The 24118-nt window shown below is 54.5% G+C and overlaps 1 protein-coding gene across 6 annotated transcripts; it reads right to left on the minus strand.

Annotated features, from left to right (window-relative positions):
* Window positions 1-1374: 1374 nt before the first annotated feature.
* On the minus strand, window positions 1375-21903 carry SEC16B (SEC16 homolog B, endoplasmic reticulum export factor). 6 transcript variants are annotated; one of them, XM_051625038.1, is made up of 27 exons: window positions 21819-21878; window positions 21312-21385; window positions 20948-21199; window positions 18893-19056; window positions 18302-18407; window positions 18084-18192; window positions 16670-16811; window positions 16170-16327; window positions 15557-15618; window positions 14215-14347; window positions 13596-13826; window positions 12912-13009; window positions 12175-12256; window positions 11952-12069; window positions 11301-11412; window positions 10998-11103; window positions 10353-10493; window positions 7394-7507; window positions 6657-6729; window positions 4290-4532; window positions 4010-4080; window positions 3559-3705; window positions 3282-3389; window positions 2346-2427; window positions 2139-2236; window positions 1981-2058; window positions 1375-1490 (listed from the first exon to the last, which is right to left on the minus strand). In XM_051625038.1, the coding sequence occupies exons 3-27, from the start codon at window positions 21184-21186 to the stop codon at window positions 1422-1424; spliced, it is 3084 nt and encodes a 1027-aa protein (XP_051480998.1). In that variant the 5' UTR covers window positions 21187-21199; window positions 21312-21385; window positions 21819-21878; the 3' UTR covers window positions 1375-1421. The 6 variants fall into 6 exon arrangements, with proteins under 6 accessions (XP_051480998.1, XP_051481000.1, XP_051480997.1 ...); XM_051625040.1 differs by lacking the exon at window positions 21312-21385 and having other exon boundaries at window positions 21819-21903; XM_051625037.1 differs by having other exon boundaries at window positions 20948-21385.
* Window positions 21904-24118: the final 2215 nt, after the last annotated feature.

A 24118-nucleotide genomic window follows, 5' to 3' on the forward strand; every position in this document is an offset into this window, starting at 1 on the left:
GGGGAAGGTCTGAGGGAAGGGCCGGTCGGCGGCTCCAGCAGAGCCCTGCCCGCCAGGGCGGGTGAGCCACCAGCAAGGGGGGGCGCCGGGCGGGCCGGCCCGGGCAGGAGAAGCCGGATTTGGGGGTGGGGGGGTCCCTTGTGTTCCCCGCCCACCCCACGGTGGATGCTCGTGGCCCCGCGGTGCTTTGAGACAGACTCACGGCCGGCAACGCTGAGTGCAATGGGTGAGGTGGGGCACGGCCCTACAACCCAATTCAGACTACTCTCCCCTGGACATTTTTTTGTTGGGTGTGTGTCCCGCACGCGGCGTGATTGTTACAGGATCCCAGGGGTTGGAAGGGACCTGGAAAGATCACCCAGCCCAACCCCCCTGCCAGAGCAGGGGCACCCAGAGCACATCACACAGGAACGTGTCCAGGTGGGTTTGAATGTCTCCAGCCAAGGAGACTCCACAGCCTCTCTGGGCAGCCTGTCCCAGGGCTCTGTCACTCTCACAGGAAAGAAGTTCCTCCTGATATTCACATGGAACCTTCTGTGCTCCAGTTTGCACCCATTGCCCCTTGTCCTGTCACTGGACATCACTGAACAAAGCCTGGCTCTGTCCTCCTGACACTCACCCTTAACATATCTATAAACACTGATGAGGTCGCCCCTCAGTCTCCTCCAAGCTCAAGAGACCCAGCTCCCTCAGCCTTTCCTCATCAGGGAGATGTTCCACTCCATCACCTTGGTGGCTCTGCCCTGGACTCTTTCAAGCACTTCCCTGTCCTTCCTGAACTGAGGGGCCCAGAACTGGACACAATACTCCAGATGTGGCCTCACCAAGGCAGGATATTTATTCATAAGGGCCAGCAATTGTTGAGACCAATCAGTGAGGTGGGGCACAGCCCTGCAACCCAAGTGTAGGGGGGCTCCAGGAAAGCTGGGGAGGGGCTTTTCATCAGGGAAGACAGTGATAGGACAAGGGGTGATGGTTTTAAACTGAGAGAGGAGAGATCTAGGTCAGATATTCGGAAGAAATTCTTCACTCTCAGGGTGGTGAGGAGCTGGGATGGGTTGCCCAGGGAGGTTGTTGATGCCCCATCCCTGGAGGTTTTTAAGGCCAGGTTGGATGAGGTTTTGTGCAACCTGATCTGGTGGTTCCCTGCTCATGGCAGGGGGGTTGGAGCTTGGTGATCTTTAAGGTCCCTTCCAACCTGAATGATTCTATGATAATTCAGACTACTCTCCCCCAGACAACCTTTTTATCCCACATCTTCCATTTAAATGACTTTTAGGGCCACCTTCTAAAACCCAAGCATTGTCCTGAGCCCACTGGTCCAGCCTCTGACACACACACACACCCCCACCCATAAAATAATCACAACCACCGTTTTTTTTTGGTTAAAACCTTTCCACTGTTATTTCTGCCCCCCCTGCTCACAGAGGGTTGGGGTAGCGACGCTGGGAAAGCAGCCTGGGTTGGCTGGGTCGAGAGGCAGCAACGAGCTAGGAAGCAAGAGAGAGGTGGTGCAGGTCAGGTATTAGGAAGAAATTCTTCCCTGGGAGGGAGGTGAGACCCTGGGACAAGTTGTCCAGAGAAGCTGTGGCTGCCCCATCCCTGGCAGTGTTGAAGGGCAGGTTGGATGGGGCTTGGAGCAGCCTGGGCTGGTGGGAGGTGTCCCTGCCCATGCAGGGGGGTTGGATCTAGATGATCTTTAAGGTCCTTTCCAACCCAAACCAGTCTGTGATGCTATGGTGTTAAGGGAAGGTTGCACTTCAAAATGGGGACCTGCCATGCACAGGATAAATCCACAAGCATCTCGCTCTCCATCCCCCTCTCACTGTCCTTCCCCAGTTTGTTTCCTTACAGACACCAAAGTCTCACAGCCAGCTACCTGCCTGCCCATTGCAGATTGCAGGCACTCTGACATCACCCCAAAAACCAGAAGTCACCCTCAACCCTAGCCCACAATAATGCAGGAGGATGGGCTCTCACCTGGGAGACCTGGGTAGGGTTGAAGAGGGGGATTGTTCTCACTGGTGGAAGAGGTTGATGGGAGTTGACCTGGAAAGGCTGAAGGGAGATAAAATTAATTGCAACCCCTCAATTTCAGACACCCCACCCCTCCCTTCACACAAAAATGCACTCCTCACCTGCTCTCCTGCTGGCTCCCCACCATCTGTGCCCCACGAGCCTTTCACCTCGGTAGACACTGGAATCATAGAAAAGGAATTTTCACCTTGCATTCCTCCTGGGGCACACAGCCAAAAAAAAAAAAACACCACCCCTTAAAACTAAGAGGAGGAGCTTCTAAAAGGCTGGCAGGGAGAGAGGGGTGAGGGGAGCCATGCAGCACTTACTGGGGTTTCTGAGCAGAGGCAGCGCCGAAGCCCCTGTCCCAGCAGCCAGAGGAGCACTGAGGGAGGATGGAGATGTCTGTTCCTGAAACCACATCCACCCATTTAGGGCAGAAGGTCCTTTCATGGTGAAAAGACCTCTGCACCAGATTCCACGCCACGCTTTTGGGATACTGCTCTGCACCCATCCTGCTGCAGAGGTACCCCAAGAGCTACAGGCACCCCAGCTAGAGGGGAGCTACAGTGCAAGGAACCCCTGTCACAAAGCTAAACTGCCTAGAGGCCTCAAAGTTAGACAGGATTCTGGACACCAGGCCTGTGTACAGTGTAAGGGCCCCCCCCCCCATGCCTCATCTCCTGCTAGTTTTGAAAGAATATCCAAAAACGTCCCTCTCCAGGACTGCAGGTCATGCTCAACCAGGAAGTAACTTCCACGGAGGCTCTCGCTTCAAAAGCTGCCTGCAAGCCCAGCACCAGCCCGCAGTGGAGGATGGAACGCTCTGAGGGCTCGGCCAGGACTAGGATAACTACACATGGCTGCTTCCCTGCCTCTCCTGTGCTTCCAATTAAAGAGGTTTTCCTTCCCTTCAGCTCCTAAAACCCGTGGAGCGGCGCCGCTCACAGCTGCTGCTTTCCGCTCTGGCGGAGGCAAGTGATCCCCACGGAGCCTGCCGAGTGCTCAGGGCACCTCCCGAATCGTGGAGGTTTTATCAATGTACAGTTAGTACTAACCAGGGACTCGCTTCTAGGTTAAAAGGGGTCCCAGACCCACCCCGTCCCCACACAGGCTGACTACGGCCACCGAAGAGCTGTGCAACGGCCCAGCCACCCTGCGTGGAGACACAGGGAGAAATGGTGAGAGGGAACATGTGTCACCTTGTCCCCATGGCTGTAACCCTGGGTGTCACCTGGGGATGGGACAAGCCTTTCAACCCCTACCTGTGATTCCGGTGTGGGGGAGTCAGAGGCTGCCTCAGGTGTGGCTGTAGGAGATGTCTCCTTGGTGGGCTTTGACCGAAACCAGCCAAACCACCTGAATCCAGAGCCCTGGGAAATGAAGGTGGTCACAGTCAACAGAAATGGGTGAGAAAGTGAGGATGCCACAGCCACCCTGCTCCAGCTGGGAGCAGGCACTGTTTCACCCAGATGAGGGCAGGCAAAGTGGGACAGGCAAGCTCGGAGCACAAGACTTCATGTCAGCCCTGGCATCGCTCACCTTATCTTCACCTGCCTTCACAGCCTCTGCTGGTGCTGGCTTTTCATCAGCATCTTCAGCTGCACTCTCCAAGGAAGGCCTGCTGTCATCTTCCAAGGAGACAGTGGAACATTCCGAGATGGTCCGAGCCCTTGCCTTGAACTCATCCTGGCAACAGAGAGCAGAACTGCAGCTTGGTGTTCTCAGAGAAGCCCCCCCCAGAGAACCTCTGGAACCACTTTCCATGCCAGGCTTCACAGACAGCATCCCCAGGGACCTTCTGTGTCCCTTACAGAGCAGGAGAGGAGGGACAGCACCCGCAGCAAGGTGCAGGGCTACCCAAACTTGCCAGGTCCCCAAGAGGATGGCTGGCACCACAATGGGGGTTTCCATGTGGGTTAAATGCATAGAAGGACAAGCCAGTAGGTCCCAAATTCCCCAGTGGGATGTCTCCTTGACCCCTCTGACTCACCTGTCCTGCTGGGAGGGATGGCTGCATGTCCCTGAGGGAGAGTAGGGTGCCCTGGGGCTCCCCAGCTTCTCCTGTGGAGCAGAAGGAAGGGCACAGGGTTTGACCTGAGGAGCTCCTGCCACATCTATCAGAGGTCTTTTCAGTGCTTCTACCATCCCACCCCAAAGCAAGTCTGTGTGGCCAAGATGTCCCCTCAGGAGATGATCTTACAAGACTTTTCCAACCAAAACAATTCTGTGGGGACAGGCATTTTTCAGAGGAACAAGGCTGGAGCACTTACCTGCTGGTGACACCACCTCTGGAGGGGGCTCAACAAAAACCCCTCCCGGAGGGGCAGCCCTCCCTGGGGGCTGGAGCTCCTGCCCAACGCTGAGCTGGGGTGATGCTGTGACCTGAGCAGGTGCTGGGGACCGAAGAGACACATCCTCCTGGGAGCTGGGTACCCGGAGTGGCAGAGGCTCGTACCACTGGTCATACTGGTAGCCTTCATCACCCTGTGAAAGCTCCTGGCCAGACTCTCCATCTGCAAATAAAAGCAAAAAAAAATAATCTCCACCTCAGGCGTTTGCTTCAGTGCTTGTCATTTCATTAGGCTGTTGCACAGAATTGTCCCCTTTTCCATTAGACATCAGTGGAGTCAGGGAGGTGAGGAGAGGCCCTGGGGAGCAAGGAGGGACCCCAGGGACCATAGGTGGACAAGGGAGGAGGTAGGGCACAGTGCACCAGTGAGAACCTTTCAGAAGCTTCAAGGAAGGTGGGTTGTGAAAGACAGGGGGAACCTCCTGGGAACACGCCTGAGGTTGCAAATGAACCCAGAAGCAAATGAACTATGGAAGCAAAGAGACCAAGCACCAGCAGCACGTGCCCAGCAGCTCAAAGGAGCCTGGGGCCTCCAGCCTTTTCTTCCGCTCCTGCTGCACACACCTCAGACAGGAAAGAAAATTCCCCAGGAAGCTGCAGCCTTCCTTCCTGCTCCACAGGAGTGCCCGTGGATGAGTTTCTTGCTTTAGGCAGACTTCTTTGGGCCTGGTATTTTTGTCTGAAAGGCAGGCTGAGCAAGTGGGGTTTGTTTTATTTAAGACAGATGCTGCTGTGTCTGGTGCTGGACACAGGCTGGGCAGCACTTTGCCCGTGGCCCCAAATGCACATCTTGCTTCTTCCAGCTCTGCAGCCTCCAGCCAGAGAAGTGCTGGGCACTGGGAAGTTTCCCTCCCATTGCCTTGAGCCATGGCCAGGCAGGACCCACACTCTGTGGGGCTGAGCCTGGGGGACAGACTGTGGCACCTCTTGGATGCAGTGCTACAAGACCTCTTTGCTTTGCCTGCTGGCATCGCCTCCAACCCACTTGGGCTTGGCCTCACATCAAGGAGCTGCTCAAGATCCAAAGAGAGGAGGATGGATGCTCAGCTCCACACTGCCAAGCCAGCTGAGACAGGAAAAGTCAGAGAAGACAGTTCAGGCTATAAGGATGGAGAGGGAGGTTGTTGTGACTGTGTGGATCCCAGCTTGACACCTTGATTCAAGCTTTGTCTTTCCCAAGGTGGAGGAATTCAGCACCAAAGCATCTTTCTCTCCGTGCAGGTCCCTTGGACTGTGACTCTGGATGACCTTCTCAATGAAGAAGTGCCAAACATTTGGGGAAGCAAGCTGCCAAGACCACTTGGAGCAGACCTGGCCACTCAGAGAAGCCACCCAATTGTAACTGCAAGTTTTTTCCAGGGAAGGCTGATGATAGCCTCAGCCCTGAGAGCAGCAGAAGGCAATCAGGATTGATGACCCTTTTTACTGCTTGGGAGAGCTCTTTGAAGAGAGATTTGGCAGCAGCAGGAAAACCTGATAGGAAGAAATGGCTTGGAGGAATGTGTCATGTTTTATCCTGTCTGCACCAGCCTCGATTCTCCACCCATCAGTGCTGGGATTCCCAGCAGAAAGCTAGATCTGAGGAGAAGCAGGTGTGCCAGGGCATCCTGCTGCTGGAGGTGGCTGTCCACCAATGCCCATGACTTCTCCTTGATGGGACATTCCAATGGACACACTGCCCAAGCTCTTCAGCCCTTCCCTTGACAGCCACCCAGGGGAGGATCATGTCCTTCATCTTGCTGGCTCTTGACTCTGAATGAACTGCCATGGGAGGGGGAAAAAAGCAAAGGGATGAAAGAGGCATTGGGGAAGGGGAAATGCTGGGGCTTCACCAGGAGGGCAATGCTGCAGCCTGGCACACAGAGGGATGAGCTCCTCCCAGGATCTTCTGCTCTGCAGGTGTGAAATCCCCTTAGCTCAGCTCCAGTTTGCATCCTTGGAGGACTGCCTGGGAACGGGGCCATCTCCCCCGAGCCTCAGCCAGGAGGGCACCTGCTTCACCCACCCCACCCACCCCCAGCCTCCCTTCTCCTCCCACAGCACCCACAGGGCCTCCTGAAGCAGCAAGAGTGAGGCCCAATTACTCAGACTTTGCGTGGAGGGCACAGAGCATCAAGCCCTTGGCTCGCAGGCCATCCCTGGCAGCCTCACGCTGGTGGGATGCATCCAGGCAGGAGCCAAGTGTTGAGCTCTGAGGGGGGGTGAGGAGCAAGGAGCAGCTGCTGAGAAATGCTCCAGGGGAGCAGGGAGCTGTGGCCACTGCCACCTGCTGCTTCCATTTCTTTACCTGCAGTCGAGGCAGCAGCACAGGAGAGCTCTAACTGAGCAGGTGCCACCTCCGGAGGGAGGTCATCTTCCACCTACAAGGAACCAGAGATAAAACAGCTAGGAAAAGGGGTAGCACAGGGCAAAGGCTAATGAAAGCACAAAGGAGATGTGAAGGGAAGTGTGGTGCTGGTGGGTCTGGGGCTCACGACTCCCCCCCCCAGGCTGAAGGAGCCCAGGTTACAGGTGAGACCCTTAGCAACATGGTCACAGCAAGGGAAGGAGGCTGAGAATGAGAATGGAGGATAACTGGAGACAGAAAAGGTCACAAAACCAAAACCAGACATGCAACCTGAACAAACAGCACCATCCAAGGGCCTGACCACAGCTCAGGGACCCAAGAGGACAGACCTGCAGGGTGATGGCCTACCAGTGTCCTCTGCAAAATTCTGGCTGCAAGAGGAGATCTTCATTCAGCCACCAGCCCCTGGCTGCCCTTCTTGAGCCAAGACAAGGAGCATTTTGCCCTGTGGGTAGCTCTGCAGCCCTCACTGCTCACACCCTTGGGTACTGCAACCCCTCCTGATCCCACTGAAGCTGCAGGTCCCATGGCTGAGACCACATCTCACAAGCCAAGGGGAAAGGCACCTGGATAAAAACAGCCTTCTGACCTCCACACCCATCATCCCCTCGGGTCAGGGCAGAGCAGGAGGATGCTCCTGCAGACAAACCACCTCAGAATCCCTGGCTCCTCCTTACCTCCCACTCCTGGCAGCAGGCTCGGAGCTGTACCAGCCATTCTGGCTCCAGTGTCTGGTCCTGCTCTGGCATCTCCAGGAGCAATGGGTCAGAGAGCTTCAGCCTCTCAGCTAGCTGCAGAGCCAGGAGGACAACAGGGCTTGTCATGCATCTCAGCTCCACAGGGAAGAGACCAACCCTCACAACAATTGCACTAGGTTTCACATGCAGATCCAGGGAAAAATAGCACCAGAGCTGCCCTTCTCCATAATATGAAGGTAGAAGTAACAGCAGCCTCTTGGTGCAAGGTCTGCTCCCTCTCCTGCTTTGCTGCAGAGAGCTGTTGTCCCATGCCATGCCCCACAAAGCCTCCCAGAAGGGTCATCTCAGCCACCTCCACAGAGATGCCAAAGACGCTCTTCACATCAGAGAAGCAAGTCACTATTTCCATCCTTTTCTCCTCCAAGGTAAAAAAGTCCCTTTAATCCCACTTGACGGCCTGCTTGAGGCTCTGGCAGGTTTGCAGGACACCCCACCGGGAGCCCTAGAAGCAGCCCAGCCACCAGAGCTGTGCACCAACCCCATACCTGACCCACAGGGATGGATGGCAGAGTTTGAGCTTTGCAACAAGCATTCCCATCACTGACAACCACTCAGAAAACAAAGACAGGGCTGAGAGGGAACCTCCGAGGTTACCTGATCCATCCACTGACACTCAAGACAACCCTGTGTGCCCACACCAGCCCGCTTGCCTGATTTGCACTTACAAATCTCCAAACAGGTTTCACAGCCTCCCAGGACTGTCCTGGTGCTTAATGTCCTTAGAACTAGGGTTTTTTTTCTTAATGTCTAAGAGAAAACTTCCCTGCTGCAAATTAAGCCTGGTCCCAGGTAGGCACCATCCCCTGAAAAGCAGCCCCCTGAATGCCAGGGAACATCAGCACATCCCACATACCCCTTCCTCCCCCAGTATATTTGGCCTGGAAAAAAACCTTCTTTGGTGGTAATTTTCCCCTCAGGCTCTTATCACTCTTGCTCTTCTCTTCTGCACTTGCTGCAGTTTGACCCTGTCCCTGAGCACAGCATCCCAGACACGGCACAGCTCCCCGGCCAAGATCCCCGAGACCCAAGCACAGGGGAATTAGCACCTCCTTGTCTCACACATGCTGTTCTTGCTCTCACAGCCCAGAATAACACTATAACGTTGGAACTGGTTTTGTTGCTTTGGTTTTGTTTGTTTCTGCCACAGCATCCTGTTACAGCTCCGCTTGGGATTTTTTCCATGCTCCACTATCTCCCCCAGGTCCCTCTCTGCAGTACTGCTGCTGCATGGTTCACTTCTCCTGCAAGAGAAGGGTCCACACTGCCCTGGCCACAGCCTTCTCAATCACATGAGGTCCAGCTACCATCAACAGAACAAGAGGCTCTCCTGGGACAACCCATCCCACCAGCCCAAGGTGCAGCAGAGGGCTCCCTGCAGAGCTTAATCCCAGCCTGGAGAAATTGCTTGGACAAGGGGAGGTGGCACTCAAAGCACTACTTTTCATCCAAGTCTTCACTGAATTTTTCTCTTACTGGTATCGACCCACTTCCTGGGGATTTATCAAGCTCCCTTTTAGCTCCTTTGCACTCATTTATCTTCTAGGCTTTGCCACAAAGCTGCTGCATCAAGGGTCACCAGCAGCCTTCCAGAGGTGGCTTTGCAGCTTTAGCCACCCTCCACAGCCACAGGGCTCTCAGCTACCTCCCTTCAGCACCAGCCCCATCAGCCACTTCTTCCTGTTGCTGAACTTTTTAAAAACCAAGCCTAAACCAGCACGAAACACACTTCCCAGCTCCAGCAGGTTACAGAGACACAACCCCTGTGGCTGGAGCCCAGCTCAGGACACAGGACGACCACAAAGAACAGGGTAACCCAGCACCCAGCCAGGAGTTTGTGCTGCCAATAGACCCACCAGTCCCCAACTTTTTTTTGCAAGCACACGTGTGTTCATCCTAAATCAATTGCAGGAAAGAGGAAATTAGAAGCATGATTACTCCTAAACGGGGGGAATGTTTAATCCAAAAGCTAATGTGCTCTTTGATCCAGTATTAATGAACCAGCACCTGGTTGTACATCGTCCCCAGCTTCAAAAGAGGGGAAGTCTTAATCAACCCCTAATATGTATCATAATTTGTAACACAGTCTGAAACATCAAAGATAAGGGCATCCACGAATGCACTGGGTTTTCAGATGAAAGTGTTTTCTCCCAGGAGGAGCATTATTCCCAGCAGAACAGCAGATCTGAGAGGCTGTTAAGACAGTAAATAGGTTTCAGCACTGGGGTGGGGAGGTCTGTGCCAGCTGAGTTCTGGGTGATTCTAAAGCACCTGCCTCAGCCAAGCATCCCTGCTGCCCCTCATCTCCCAGCACTGCAGAGCTTTTGCCTCCCCCTGGAGAAAGCCTTGGCACTGTCCCAGTGACACCTGTGGAGTGGGCAGACTTCCTCCAGGGGGAACCTGGGGCAATTTCTTCCCTCCCTGCCCCTCACAGAGCAGAAGAGCTAAGCTCAGGGCAAGAAGTTGGGATGTGCTCCTGCTCACTGCCATGCCAAAAAAAGCCCCTGGCAGGCCAAGGCAATTGTGGGATCATGTGCTGGGGGGGAGGGAATGTCAAGCACTCACACTTCAGCTCCTTCAATCTGTGCCAGTGCAAAGTTAACGAAGCCCCTCCCAAGCAGAAAACATCCTTTGCTTCCAGATAACTCTGGTCCTACTTGGCAGTCAACACAATTCCTTTGTTTTCTACTGTAAAGCCATGGATATTAGAGACCCCACAGAGGGGCTGGCTTTACCCTGCTCAGGCAGCAAACCACGGTGGGGCTGCTCAGAGCTGCCGAGCCCCCCCAAACCAGGGGAAACCCCAAGGATACTTCCCACCAGACCAGGTCCTGAATGGGTACCCACCTGCCAAGGATGCAGAGGAGGGGACAAGACTCACCTTCATCACTTGTTGGGCCAGGACAGGGTGGGTGGCTGGGCCCTGGCCCAGGAGTGCAGTGGCAATGTGCTCACAGTACTGCAGGGCCTGGGCTGGGAGCCCGTGGTCGGCCAGGCGGGAGGCATAGAGGAGCTTGTACACCTCGGAGGAGGGAAGCAGAGCAGACACTGGTGAGCAAGGAGATGCTTGTGCCCATGGGTCACCTCCACCCTGCCACCCTGGATCACAAGCCTCAGCACCCAGAGGTCACCTGCAACTCAGGGGACACCTCCCCCATCCCCATGGGGCAGTCCAGCCACGCTCCCCAAACTGTGGAGCTGTCATGAGGTCAAACCAACTTCATTTGTCCCATCTGTGCAGTGCCTGAGGCAGCAGCACCCAGGGGCTTATTTGCAAAATGAACAGGCTGTCCACCACCCAGAGACCAGGAAGGCAACCAGACCTGAGCAAGCACCAAATCTGCACCCCAAAACCTGCCCCAAGCCCTGCCCCAGAGGAGCCCCTTCAGCCAGGGCATCACTCCTAAAGCCCAGGGAAGGGACAAGCCTTGCAGGCCAGCCTGGATCCCTGGCTTCAGGGAGAGGGAGAGATGTTTGGGGGCAGGTGTGAGCTGCTGCACCATATGTCCTTGCACACATCTGATACCTGGAAGGGGAGCAGTAAGGCTTCAGGCTGTCGGAGCTGCTGGCAGTACTCGAAGATCTCCATCCTCTGGATGGCCTCTGTCCTGGCAAACTGGGCAAATGTCTGACTGCAGAGGAGAGGGGCAGCTCCAGCAAACAAAAGCAGAGCTCTCCCCCCTGCCCCCAAGCAGTGGCTGGAGAAGCCCAGGGCAACAAAAACCCACCGACCAGGATCGATTTGGCATTCAAGTCAGATCCTGGGGATCTGGAGAAGGTGGGACACGTGTCACCCTGGCAAGAGCACCACCTGCCTGGGCTTGCTCACCAGTGGCTGCTGCCCAGCAGAGCCATGCGGTCTGTCTTGGCCCCAAAGTAGCCAAAAGGAGTGTCTGCCATCAGGTAGCAGAAATGAGCTGCTTCCACTGCCCCCCTGCCAGCTGGGTGGGAGGAAAAAAAAAAAAAGACACTTAGTCCTGAGAGGTCACTGCATGGTCAGCACAGCTTCAGAGCTCCCCATGCTCACATGAAAACCCAAACCCAAGCACCCCACTTTTCTCCCCTCCCCATTTGGATCCTGAACCCTCTTATCTTCCCAATTTTTGGCGTGTTTTTCCCAATTGCTGCTTTCTGTGCTGAGGGGGGGGGACTTCAGTGGTAGGACCAGGGGAGCCTGTGCAGGTCCCAGCTTCACCTCTGCAGCCTGCCATCATCTGCATCAAACCCCTGAGGGTCCCTGCCACTAGGAGCAAGTTTCAGTCCCTGCAGTCACGTTCCCCCAGGTCCAGTCACTCCAGGAATCTCCAAAAGAGCAGCTAATGGGTGTGTCTAAGCACAGCAGCTCCAGGGGTACAGGTGTGCACGCCCCGTTTTCAACACTGACATGCATCCCTGTGAGCATGGACATGCATGGTGACCTGCAGGTGTCCAGCCAACTGCTACAGCAGGGACATAACTGCTCACAGTGATCTCAGCTCACCCAGAGTGTCCCCCATGGAGATGATGGCCCGGTGGTTCAGCTCCATGTCTCCAACCTTGTTGGACAGCAGCACAGCCAGGTGAGGCCTCCAGTCTCCCCATGTGGCATCCCCACAGCACTGGAGGGAGACAAGAGGAGAGGGAAGGTGAGCAGAGATGGTAACCACAAGGTGGATGTCACAGGCAGGTGACACAGCACAGGGATATGCCTCTTGTTCACAGACCAGAGCTGCCTGAGGGATCCTTCCTGACATGAGCTGGAAGAGGGTCTGCAGGGGGTCATTTGTGGCCAGTGTGCTGGTGAACCTGTGAGGAGACAGCAGAGACAAGGCTGCCATGCCAAGATCCCAAACCCTCATTCACCTCCCTAGGGCACAACCCAAATGCCCCAGGAAAGCTGTGTCCTAGGAGGCTTCTCAGAGAAGGCAGGAGGGACAATCAGCCCACCAGAACCATCTGCATCACCTCCAGAGCAGGCAAGTCTCCAGGACAATGCTGGATAAAGCCTCCTTTAAAGGATTCAGGTTGCACAAGACCAAATTTCTGCTTAACACTCCCTGAAGGGATCAACATTAATTCCACCAGAAAACATTCACACAAGTGGGACGAACAGCTCAGACCAGGCTGGAGCACAGTGAAGATGGCTCAGCTCCCCCCTACCCTAGTGACTGCCCCTGCTCAGGCAGCAAGGCCAAAGCCAAAAACTCAGAATAAATACACCCAGCACCTCCAGGGAATGGGTCTCCTCCTGCTGTTCAGCCCTCACTTGGTTCCTCCTGTCCCTCAGGAAGCCCAAAGGACTCAGGCCCATCTGGATGGATGCCTCCCCCTCCCCTTTGCTCCTCTGAAAGGATCCAGACAAAAATCAATGCTCTTTTTTCCCATGCACTGGGGCACCCGGAGGGATAACAGGCTTGGCAGAGCCAGAGCATGGTACCTTGCTTTAGCTTCTCCACCTTACCCAGTGAGCACCCAGCTGTAAGTCCGAGGGTCCATCTTGCTGGAGAGGAAGAGGGCATGGCCCCACAGCTGGTTCCTCATGGCCCAGACCAGAGCATCCTGCAGCCAAGGTGAAGAAACAGGGTTTGCAGTAACTCTGCTTCCCTGCCCTCCTCCACTGCCTGGCCACTCTCTACTCACCCTGCTCAGAGAAGAGCCCCAATAACTGCTCTGGCTTTGACTAATAGTCTTCAAAAAACTCTTCCGTGTTCACAAAGGCCCCTTTATCTTCCTACCTTCTGGGACCCTCACAACAATCTTGTCTTTTCTGGATTCCCAGGCCTGTGCTGCCTGTTAGCTCACCCTGCCAGGGCTGTGGGACCCCAGCCTGGGCACCCAAGCTTCCTTGCACCCAGCCCTCCTCGTTCCCTGTGCTGTCGGTGTCCCTTGAGGTCACAGCTGCAACTAAACCCAGGGTGCTGGCAAAAGCCTCTGGCTCTTGTCTTCACTTGGGACCCCATCCCAGTTCCCAATGGTGGGAAATCACTGCTGTAAGCCCCGTTTGTACAAACACAACCCAAAACGTTGATCCCAAGATCACAAGGCACAGCCCGACCACTCATTCCTTGCAAACCCACCCAGGGAGGCCAAAGGATCCAAGGGGAAAACATCAGTCCCGTGGCCCTGGATGCTGCTCCCCACTTACTTTCTTCCTGCCATAGTAGAGGAGCTTGGTGAACTTCTCCACTATCTGTGCCTGTGTCTCCACCACGGGAGGGACCTCCCCTGTGATGAGGTCCAGCGTCCCCGGCTGACGCGACACCCACTCATCGTCCGTCAGGCCCACCAGGTTTGTCGGGGGGTCTTGCCTCTTGTACCTCTCCCGGCCCTTGCAGTCTTGCATCAGCAGCTCCGCCGTGTCTGAGCCCACCATGGACTGGGTAAAGGTGAAAGGAAGGGAAGAGGCAGGGCCCACGGAAGCTCCTTAGGCTTGTATCCTCAACCTAGCACACCTCCTCCACAAGACCAGCCTCGGCCACCAGCCCACAGGTGGAGGGCAGAGGAGTCTGCACAACCAGCGAGACCTTCACAGCACCCTGAGGATCTTCCCCATCTGCTTCCAACCAGCAGCCACAGGTTAGAGTTGGTGGGTTTCATTGGATTAAGGGAATAATCCCCTTTAAAGCATAAATGCTGGCTCCTGGATGAAGCAATGCCATGCTTCTAAGGTACACCCTCCCCTCAAAGCAGCAGCAGGATCAAGGGGCATATAAGTTGTCTTCTAAGAAAAAAAAAAATGCCATTCCCTTCCATGGGACACCTACCCCGTTCTGCCGGCAGAGGAGGACCAGGAGTTTCCAGAGAAGAGCTGAATCCCTGCCCCTCTGTGTTGAGAGATCACAGCTTGTGATCTTCTGCTGACAAAACGTCATCACGTCCCCCTTGTGCAGGTCTTCCCTACAACCGCGGAGAAAGGCATCACAAGAACCCCAAGGCAGAGCAATCTGGGACATCACTCGTGCTCAAACCAGCCCCAGGTTCACTGGTCGGGATGCACAGTGAGAGATGGAGGAGAGAAGACCACCGGTGCCAATGACCACATCCCACATGGGTCACACCAAAGCTCAAAAAGGCTTAAATTTTATCATGAATATGACACTCTGTAGATGTCAGTGTTTCAGGGAGGAATCTCTGACCCTGCTCTCCTGATATTTTCCTCCATCCATCTGCAAAGAACCTTGGTTTGGCTTTGCTCTTACAGCTGTGGACGTCCAAGGCTGCTGGAGCTGTGTCTTTGCTTTAACTGGCACAGTGCAGGGAGAAAGACACTTGTGACCACCCAAACCCTTTGGGTCTGAAGCAGGAGCAGAAACCTTTCAGCTACATGCAAAGCCAGGCAGGGCTGCTGTCTTACAACAGAATCATCAGCCAGGTGGAGAGAAGGATGGCTGAGACACAACCAGCCAGGAAAGAGGAGCTGGGGAGATGGAGATGCTGATCTTGGCTCAACCACATGAAGATATCATATGGAGACTCCCAGCATCTCCCCCTTTGGCACAAGTGGTGACCTCCAGCTCTCCTACCCAGCTATTTTGCTCAGTGGATGGTTTTTCTCCCCCTGCATGTTCCTCTTCTCTCCCAGCTTTGGTTATGAGTGACCATCAGACACGCTGATGTAACTGGTAGGACACAGAGCTAACCTGATGCACTTCAAGCCATGATTCATCCCCAGACTCACACTGGATGAAGGTGCATCCCAGGCCTGGATGCTGCTCCCTGCTCTGCTCAGTCTCAGGGGATAAAAACACTAGGAAAAGTTAAACCACAGGTTGACCCAGGGCTTTAGACATCCAAAGAGATCTCCCAAAAATCAGTTTGCTGGGACATGAGTATAAAAGAAGGTCAGACAACCAAAGCAAACTGAACTCACACCCTATGAATATTCAAAAGAACCACCTCCCACAACCCAAACCAACCTCCACCCCAGCAAAAGGGCTGGGCTCCCAATCCGAACCCAGACTTGACTTGGGCCAATATCTCAAAGCAATGAGGACCCTGAAAGTCTGCCTTGAGCTCATGTCTCCACCCAAAGGAGAGGTGCTCCTAAGCCAGCCGTGCCCACACAGTCAGGAGGACACAGCTCCTGGTGCTGCTGGTGCAGCATACCTGGCCAGGGGCCCTGGAAAGGCCTGCAGCTCCTCCAGCTCTTTGGTGTCTTGAAGGATTATCTAAGAAACAAAAGCAAATTCAGCAGCTGGACTCCAGCAATCAGGCCACCCCCAGCTGGGCTACCTCAAAGTCAGTGCCTTGGCCAAGGGTTTAAAAGTGCTCAGGAACCCATTCTCTGTGCAGTCTTAAGGTAATAGAGAGTAGACTCTAAACCATAACCTGGACCCTAGAGCTAAGGTCCAGGAAAGAAAGGCCTGTTGAGAGGGCATCTACCACCTTTGGGAGGCAAAACACGAGACTGAAACACTGTGGGAGACTCAGGGGACAGATGTTGCCTCTGGATTGGAGCACCGTGGAAAGGTGTGCAGAATTGTCCTTCAGAGAGACATGGACTGCATCTGTCCTTACCAGAAGGGCTCGCTGTGAGCAGGTCACAGGTGACAAGGGTTACAGAGCAGAAGGAGCAGGACGTGGGGCCCAGAGGCTGAAAGCACAGGCTGGCACGGTGAGGACTCAAGAGTCCATGTGAGTTGGAGACTAAGAGGGCAGCAGGGGATGGGAAGGCTACTGAGGGTAACAGGGAGCCAGTCCATGCCAGGCTGTGTCCTACCTCCATGCTGTGTATTTCCACGTGGGCTAGCTGGCCCTCAGCAGGGTGGTGGGGACACACCAGCACCAGCTGGCCTCCAGCTCCAAAGCAGATGGCCACATGTGGCAGTGAAAACTTGAGGGGTACCACCAGGGCTGGGCTGGACACCAAGGGCCCCCCTGCAACAACACACAGGCCACCATGAGTCCCCTTCACCCCGACCCCCCCCACTATGGAGGAAGTGATCGGGTCTCAAGCTGGCTGCCCCAAATTGTCACCCTCCACTGATCCCCCGTGCAAAAACTGTCCCCTAAAGCAGAAGGCATGCACAGCAGCTCCTACACCTACCAGGGCAGAGCCACCAGCTTGCGTGCCCACCCTGCAGCCCCCCAAGTTGTGTCCTGCACCCTCACAGCCTCCTCCAGAAAAGGCCCGAGACGTGAGACAGCAAATCTGAAGCCAGCTGCTTCGTTCCTTGCTCCCTCCTTGTCAGAGGGGACCAGGGCCCCACTGCACCTCACCTGCTGGTGCTGGGCTCCAGATCCCCAGAGGTGTAGGGCCGTAGCTGTCAGCACCATCACGGATGTACTGGCTGAGCTCGTGGCTGCTGGAGCTGAGCCCTGCCTCCCGGTACTGCAGGAGCAGGCTGGGCTGGCCCGCGGGCTGTGAAGCAACACAAACCTGGCTGGGAAACTAGGGACATCACTGCTCTTCTGCTCCCAGGGCATGGAGATGGGCTCTGCTGCTCCCCGAAAGCGCCCAAGCGCAGCACAGAGAATCCCCATCTGAAGAGATCACACCCTTCAGTACCTTGGGTTCATCACGACCCATCCTTCTCTCCAACTCAATGGCTTTTAAAAATGTTTACATCAGCCACTGGTCTAGACCAACAGCTTTCCTAGCCCTAATCATAGAATAATTCAGGTTGGAAGGAACCTTGAAGATCATCCAGTTCCAACTCCCTGCATGGGCAGGGACACCTCCCACCAGCCCAGGCTGCTCCAAGCCCCATCCAGCCTGCCCTTCAACACTGCCAGGGATGGGGCAGCCACAGCTTCCCTGGGCAGCCTGGGCCAGGGTCTCACCACCTTCACAGCAAAGAATTTCTTCCTAAGATCTCACCTAAATCTCCCTCTTCCAGTCTGAAATGGTGCTGGCTCATCCCATCACTTCATGCCTTTGTAAAAAGCCCCTCCCCAGCTTTCCTGGAGCCCCTTCAGGCACTGGAAGGTGCTCTAAGGTCTCCCTGGAGCCTTCTCTTCTCCAGGCTGAACACCCCGACTCTCCCAGCCTGTCTCCAGAGCAGAGCTGCTCCAGCCCTCTGAACATCTTTGTTCCCTCCTCTGAACTCATTCCAACAGCTCCATGCCCTTCTTGTGCTGGGGGCTCCAGAACTGGACCCAGCCCTGCAGGAGGGGGGTCTCTCAAGAGCAAAGGGGGATAATCACCTCCCTTGACTTGGTCATGCTGCTTTTGAACAAGCTCCTCAACACAACCAGCAGATGGGACTTGGGAACCCAAAAAAAAAAAGACATTTCCCAGGAGCAAAACCACCACAGATCAATTTATCTTCTCATTTGCTCTGGGCAAAACACAGTGATCAGGACACAAGCACAGTGGAGCAGGCCATGGTGGACAGAGCTGACAATGACACAGAAGAGCATCCCACCAAGCCTGGATTTCTGGCCTGCTCTTGGCCCTGCACAGTGTGTACAGCCCCACGCCTGGGGGAACAACAGCCCAGCAGATGGAGACCTCACCAAAACCTTCTACAACCATCCCCAGAGACTTAAGTACCAGGTGCAACATAGCAAAGCAGCCCTTTCCTCCTCAGCCTCCTTCCCAGCTGGTGGAGGGACACGTGGATTGCTCCCAAAATCTCTGGGGAGATCCCCAAGCCTTCTGTCCTCCCACCCTTGCCCATCTTGAGGTTACCTCTTGGGGCTGGCCCCCAGTCTCCCCCAAATCACTGCTGAGGGTTTCTCCCCCTGCCCTCCTGGCAGCCAGGATATAGTTGTCCTCAGAGGAGCTGTAGGCCTGAGTCCTGCAGATGGGAGGAAAAGGAGACATCCTGAAGGTCTAGATTTTGGCACCAGCCACCAAAATCACCATGAGTGGTTGCACCAGGGGGTGCCCAGACTCTCCAGCATTACCTGTCCTGCCCCGGGGGGCTGGCAGCTAGGTTGGGGTGGTACCCCCTGTAGTAGTGCTGGTCCTGGTACTTGGTACTCTTGCTGTAAGTCTCTCCCTGCCTCAGGTCTAGAGAGGGAATCAAGATGTGGTGCTGCTGCTCCTCTAGAGCAACAAGCCAACATGAAGTTGCAAAAGAAAGCAATGAGTCAGGCGACGTGCCATGGACACCCCAGCTGCTTCCAAATCAGCCCAGCATGTTGGAGGGATGACAAAGCCCTGCACATGTTTGCCAACACAGCACTGATGCCCCTTCCTCTTTTCTCCCTCCACTTCTCAGCCCAGGAACTCAGCAAAAAGGAGGCCCCAGCCACCCTGTTGAGCACCATCAGCATCAAGTTCAGCCTAGAGTCAGGAATGATGCAGGGTTTTAGCCATGGAGATCAAGACCAAACATTCCCTTGGGTGCACTTAGTTCCTGCTCACGTGTCCCAAATGAGGGCAGTGCTCCACAGGGAGAACAACCCACACAGCCCAGGAGCACGGGCAGGAGAAAGTCCTGGAGATGTGCAAGCTCTTAGAAAAGGACCCATCCTGGAAAAAAAAGCATTCACCTCTTCTCCTTTCAAGCGAGCTGCCCTCATCCCCAGAGCCAAAGGATAACCCTGTACCTCTGTCACCCTGCCAGGCCACCGGCTGCCACTGGTGGCTTTGGTAGGTGTAGTCATCCCCATAAGTGCCTGCTCGATACTGCCAGTGGGGGTCTTCATATCCTTGCCTGAAACACAACACACGGGCACTGCTGCAGGTTCTGGACCACATCTAGGGCTCCACTCATGTACTAGATGTGATTCACGGAGGCAGGAGAGGTGATGGAAATAAAGCTGGGTGACCTGCTCAGCAGCAGGGCCAGAAACTGGTCAAACAGCACACCTAGGAGGAGGAGGAGGAGGCTTGGATACCTTCCCATCCCCATCTCTGAGGAAGCTGTGCCCTGTGGTTTCAGGGCTGGCCAATTCCAGCTCGATGGTGTGGACTTGTCACAGGGACCAACTTCCACCCGTTTTAGGAGAGATGCCCCAGAAGCACCTTCTCCTCCCAGCTCTGGAGCTGCCATGTCCACTGCACAGCATTAGGTCTCTCCCTGTGCCAGATCCTGGCCCCAGACACCCACCCCCTTAACCCTCCACAATTTACAGACCAGTAAATGTACTCAGCCCCACACAACACCCCCCTTCTCAGTGTGAGCATCACACCTCACCACAAAACCCTCTGTACCCACACCACAACTCGCTGAGGGCAACAACCCAGGCCCTGGTGAGACCTCACCTGGAGCACTGTGTCCAGCTCTGGAACCCCCAACACAAGAAGGACGTGGACCTGTTGGAGCAAGTCCAGAGGAGGGCAACAAAAATGATCAGAGGACTGGAGTATCTCTCTTAGGAAGACAGGTTGAGGAAGTTGGGGCTGTTCAGCCTGAAGAAGACTCCAGAGAGACCTTATAGCAACCTTCCAATACCTGAAAGGAGCCTGTAAGAAGGCTGGGGAAGACCTGTGCACTGGGGCATATAATGACAGGACAAGGGGTAATGGTTTCAAGCTAGAAAAGAACAGATTTAGGTTGGACATTAGGAGAAAGTTCTTTAATATGAGGGTGGTGGGTCACTGCAACAAGTTGCCTGGAGTGGTGGTGGGGGCCCCATCCCTGGAGACACTCAAGGTCAGGCTTGATGGGGCTCTGAGCAACCTGGTCTAGTTGGAGATGTCCCTGCTTATTGTAGGGAGGTTGGACTAGACAACCTTTAGAGGTCCCTTCCAACCCAAGACATTCTATGACTCTATAAATCAACCCAAATTTGCTGGAGTGCTCAAAGCTCTTTCCTGGCACCAAGAGCATCCTCTGAGCCCCCATTTTGCCCTTCCCCCCTCCGCTGTTCCAGCAGCTGAGCTTGCAAACTCCCTTCTGCTCCTATTTATGCTTCCTTTGTATTTTTATCATTCACCTTGCTCCTGGTAAAAAAAAAAGATATGCACTTTGTCATAGAATGGTTTGGCTTGGAAGGGACCCAACACCCTTGCATGGGCAGGGACACCTCCCACTAGATCAGGCTGCTCCAAGCCCCATCCAACCTGGCCTTGAACACTGCCAGGGATGGGGCAGCCACAGCTTCCCTGGGCAACCTGGGCCAGGGTCTCACCACTCACGCAGTGAATACTTTCTTCCTGATGTCCCCTCTTCCAGTTTAAATCTCATCCTCTCATTCTGTCACTCCATGCCCTTGTCCCAGGTCCCCTCCCCAGCTTTCCTGGAGCCCCTTCAGGCACTGGAAGGTGCTCTAAGGTCTCCCTGGAGCCTTCTCTTCTCCAGGCTGAACACTCCAACTCTCCCAGCCTGTCTCCAGAGCAGAGCTGCTCCAGCCCTCCGAGCATCTTTGTGCCCTCCTCTGAACTCACTCCAATAGCTCCACATCCTTCTTCTGTCGGGGGCTTCAGAACTGGATCCAGCACTGCAGGGGGGCTGGCAGCTGCTTAATGCTTTGCCCAAGCTGTGATGAGGGCAGGATCTGTGTTGCAAGCCCAGAAGAACAGCAAAGTGATCAAATCTTATTTTTAAAGGGTTTTCAAGGAGGGGGGCTCGGTGCAAGGTGGCAAAGGGAGGCAGCTCTCACCTGGAGTATGGCTGGTTGGGGTACTCAGCCCAGGAAACAGGTCCATGGGCACTCCTCCGGGGCTGGTGACCCTCATCCCAGGGTTGGCTGGGAAGGTGGCTCCCATCCCAGGAGCCAGGCCGGGCTGGGGGTCCTGCACGGAGGAGCTGCCGTCGGGGCTGGGGTGGGGGGCCATGCTGAGCCTCTCCCCACCCCCCCAGGGCTGGCTGGGGCAGCCAGGCAGGGGCCCGGGGGTCCATCACCAGGTTCTAGCTACGAGCAGGACAAGGAGAGTTATTCTCAAAGCAAAGTGTAGGGACAGAGGCAGGGAAACGTGGAGCCTCGTTCACATGAGACGGAGCGGGAACGGGGATCTCCAACTGACTTTTAGCTCCAACAAGAATGCAGCTGTTCAAGTGGACACTGGATTTGTATTAATGGTCCCATGCAGAAGAAACCCTAAAGAAAGCCCAGGGTAACATGTGGGTAAAGACTCAGCTGCTGGGGCAGGGAGAATATGCCACTCTCCAGCTTCCCCCAACTCCTCTTGCAGCATCAGGACCCAAACCACCCCCCCCAACCACTCACAACCCTCCCCAACACAGGCAGATGGCCAGATGCTGCCCAAACCACTTGTCACCCCTCCCATACTCCAAGCTTAAGACATCTGGGGGTCGTTTCAGGGCTGGTGGGGGACACATACACACACCTGAGCAGAGCTGACTCAGTTTCTGCCCCTTCCAGGGGAAGGAAGATCCTTCCCCCTAAGTCGTCCCCGGGACACAAACGTCCAGACACCCGTCGTTTCAGTCCCGCCGAGGGCCCCCTTCATTTTGGGTTTGGGGGGGCCCCTCCCTCCCCGTTGTCCCCCCACCACAGCAGCCACACACACCTGCTGGGAGGCCCCCGGGGCCCTTCTCTTCTGCTCCCCGGGTGCAGCTGCCAAAGTCCACGGCCACATGGGCGTCCGGCCCCGCAGCGGGCAAAGGGCAGCCCCGCTCCCCAGCCTGGGACAGCCTCCAGCACCTGCTTCTCCAGCTCCCTTGGGGGGTGTTTAGTCCTGCTATTTGCATCCCTCAGGGTTCACCTTCTCCCCCTGGTGTGGGGTTTTTTTTTTTGCTGCTTTTTAATGCCATGGCTGCCCGTGGGCAGTGGTGAAGTCACCATCCCTGGAGGGATTTAAAAGATGTTTAGACATGGTGTTGAGGGGTACTGTTTAGTGGTGGCCTTGGCAGTGCTGGGTTAAAAGCTGGACTTGATCTCCAAGGTCTTTTCCAACCAAAATGGTTCTAATATTCTAAGAATCCTCCTCTACACATCCTAAAAAATAACAAATAAAATCTGCTGGCTGAGTTGTTGGGTTAAATCAGACCCAGCCAGAGCTTAAGCAAGTAACATCCATCCCACCAGCTGCTGCCTGGGGCAGAATTTGGGCAGGATGGAGACAGGGTCCACCCCAGCACTGTCACATCTAAGTCCTTATAGTGTACTAACAGCCTCACTCTATAAGGGACCAAGGATCCCGGCCCGGAAAAGCTCTCCCAAACTCCCACAGGCACCTTAAAAACCTAAAAAGGAGCAAATGAAGGCAAACAGCAGTAAAAGCTAGAAATAAGAGCCAGCATCTTCCACCCAGCAGCCCGGCAAGGTGCCATCTTCTCCCCCTTTCTTCTGAGAAAGCCCACATAGCTCCCTGACCTCCTGAAACCTGCATTTGCTGAGCACCAGCAGCCAGATCTCAGCCCAAGAGCAGCACAGAGGAACACTGCATGACCAGCAGAAAACCAGGGGGATTTTTTTTTTCCCCTTTTCTTTTTTCCCCCCACACCCTCACAGTCATGGCTTTCTCTGGTGCTGCATGAGAGCCTCCAAATTATCTGCACCACGACACCGTAACACCGGCTGATTTGGGATTCACAGGCAGGATCACGTTCTTTGCATCTCGGTGGCACTGTCAGAGAAAGCCTGTTTTAATGATGTTGGAAGGCTACAGATCTTATCACTTCAGAGCTTGAAATTTCCCACCCTGCTGGGACGGTAAGAAATTTTCCCTGGTGATCCTCAGAAACAAGGGCTTGGTCTCCACAGAATTCAAAGCTTCAAATAAAAAAATATCCTTAGCACTCTGCTGCACTGAGAGCTGGCTGGGAGGAACAGAAACCAGGGAAGCTTGGCTTCAGCAAAACAGAATTAAGCATCTGTCTGTTTCAGAGCTGCCCTTTAAAACTTTGGGAGGCTCTGAACAAAGTAAAAGGTCTGTTGAGGTCAGACCTCCTGGAAAAGATCACTAGAGGCCACAGGGATCCCACTTTTTTTCATGTATAAATGCATCTCATACTTCCAGCTGGCTAATAATTTTAGGTTTCTAGCCAAGAGGTGACTCCTAGATGTTTCCATCCTGTTTTCTAGCAACACATTTGTACCAGGAACCTGCAAGGGTTCAACCAGCATCACATGAGGAGCAGCTCCAGTTTCTCAGGCTGCTCTCACAAGCCAAACCTGAGGGATTCAGATTGTGAGGAAGACTCAGGAGCTTGACTTGTGTTTGAGAGGAAGGGAAACTGTCATCCTAGGAAGGAAACAGTTCATGCTAGGGAAGGAGATGCAAAAACCACTCCCAGCTTTGAGCAAAACTGGACAGCTGGGGAACAACAATTTAAAGAAAAAGGCAGAAAAGTGCCTTGGAAGAGGAGAGAGCTGGGGAGGATTTGGGAAATGAGAAGTGAAGGAAGAGAAAACAGAAATAAAAGGACCAGATGGGCCAGAAATGGAAAAAGAAAAGGGTAACTAATTACATCACTTCAAGCCAAGAAATTTCTATTTTAAAAGGATTCATAGCTTTCTTGGAAGCCCAAACTGTGCCACAAGGGTGCCACAGAGCATACAGGACTGCTGCAAAGCTCCAAAAAGCATTCATCAGAGCTGAAGGGACAGGCAGAGCTCTTTAGAAAAAACCCATATTTTTCCACTTTAAAAGGTTTCACTATTGTTGTCACAGTAACAAGATTCAGTGGAAAACATCTTTTCTTCATCCTCTGCAGGGGTTTGCACTGCACCTTGGGGCTCCACTCACAGCCAGCCCAGGGCCCTTGGGACAGACCCCTCACCCCAAACCCCACCAGGTGAGAATAATCAGCCAAACCTCACCCAAAAATCTTTGTTACCTAAGAGGAGAAATCCAGGTGGCTTCAG

This window comes from Apus apus, chromosome 7, assembly GCF_020740795.1.
Source record: "Apus apus isolate bApuApu2 chromosome 7, bApuApu2.pri.cur, whole genome shotgun sequence".
NCBI lineage: Eukaryota > Metazoa > Chordata > Aves > Apodiformes > Apodidae > Apus > Apus apus.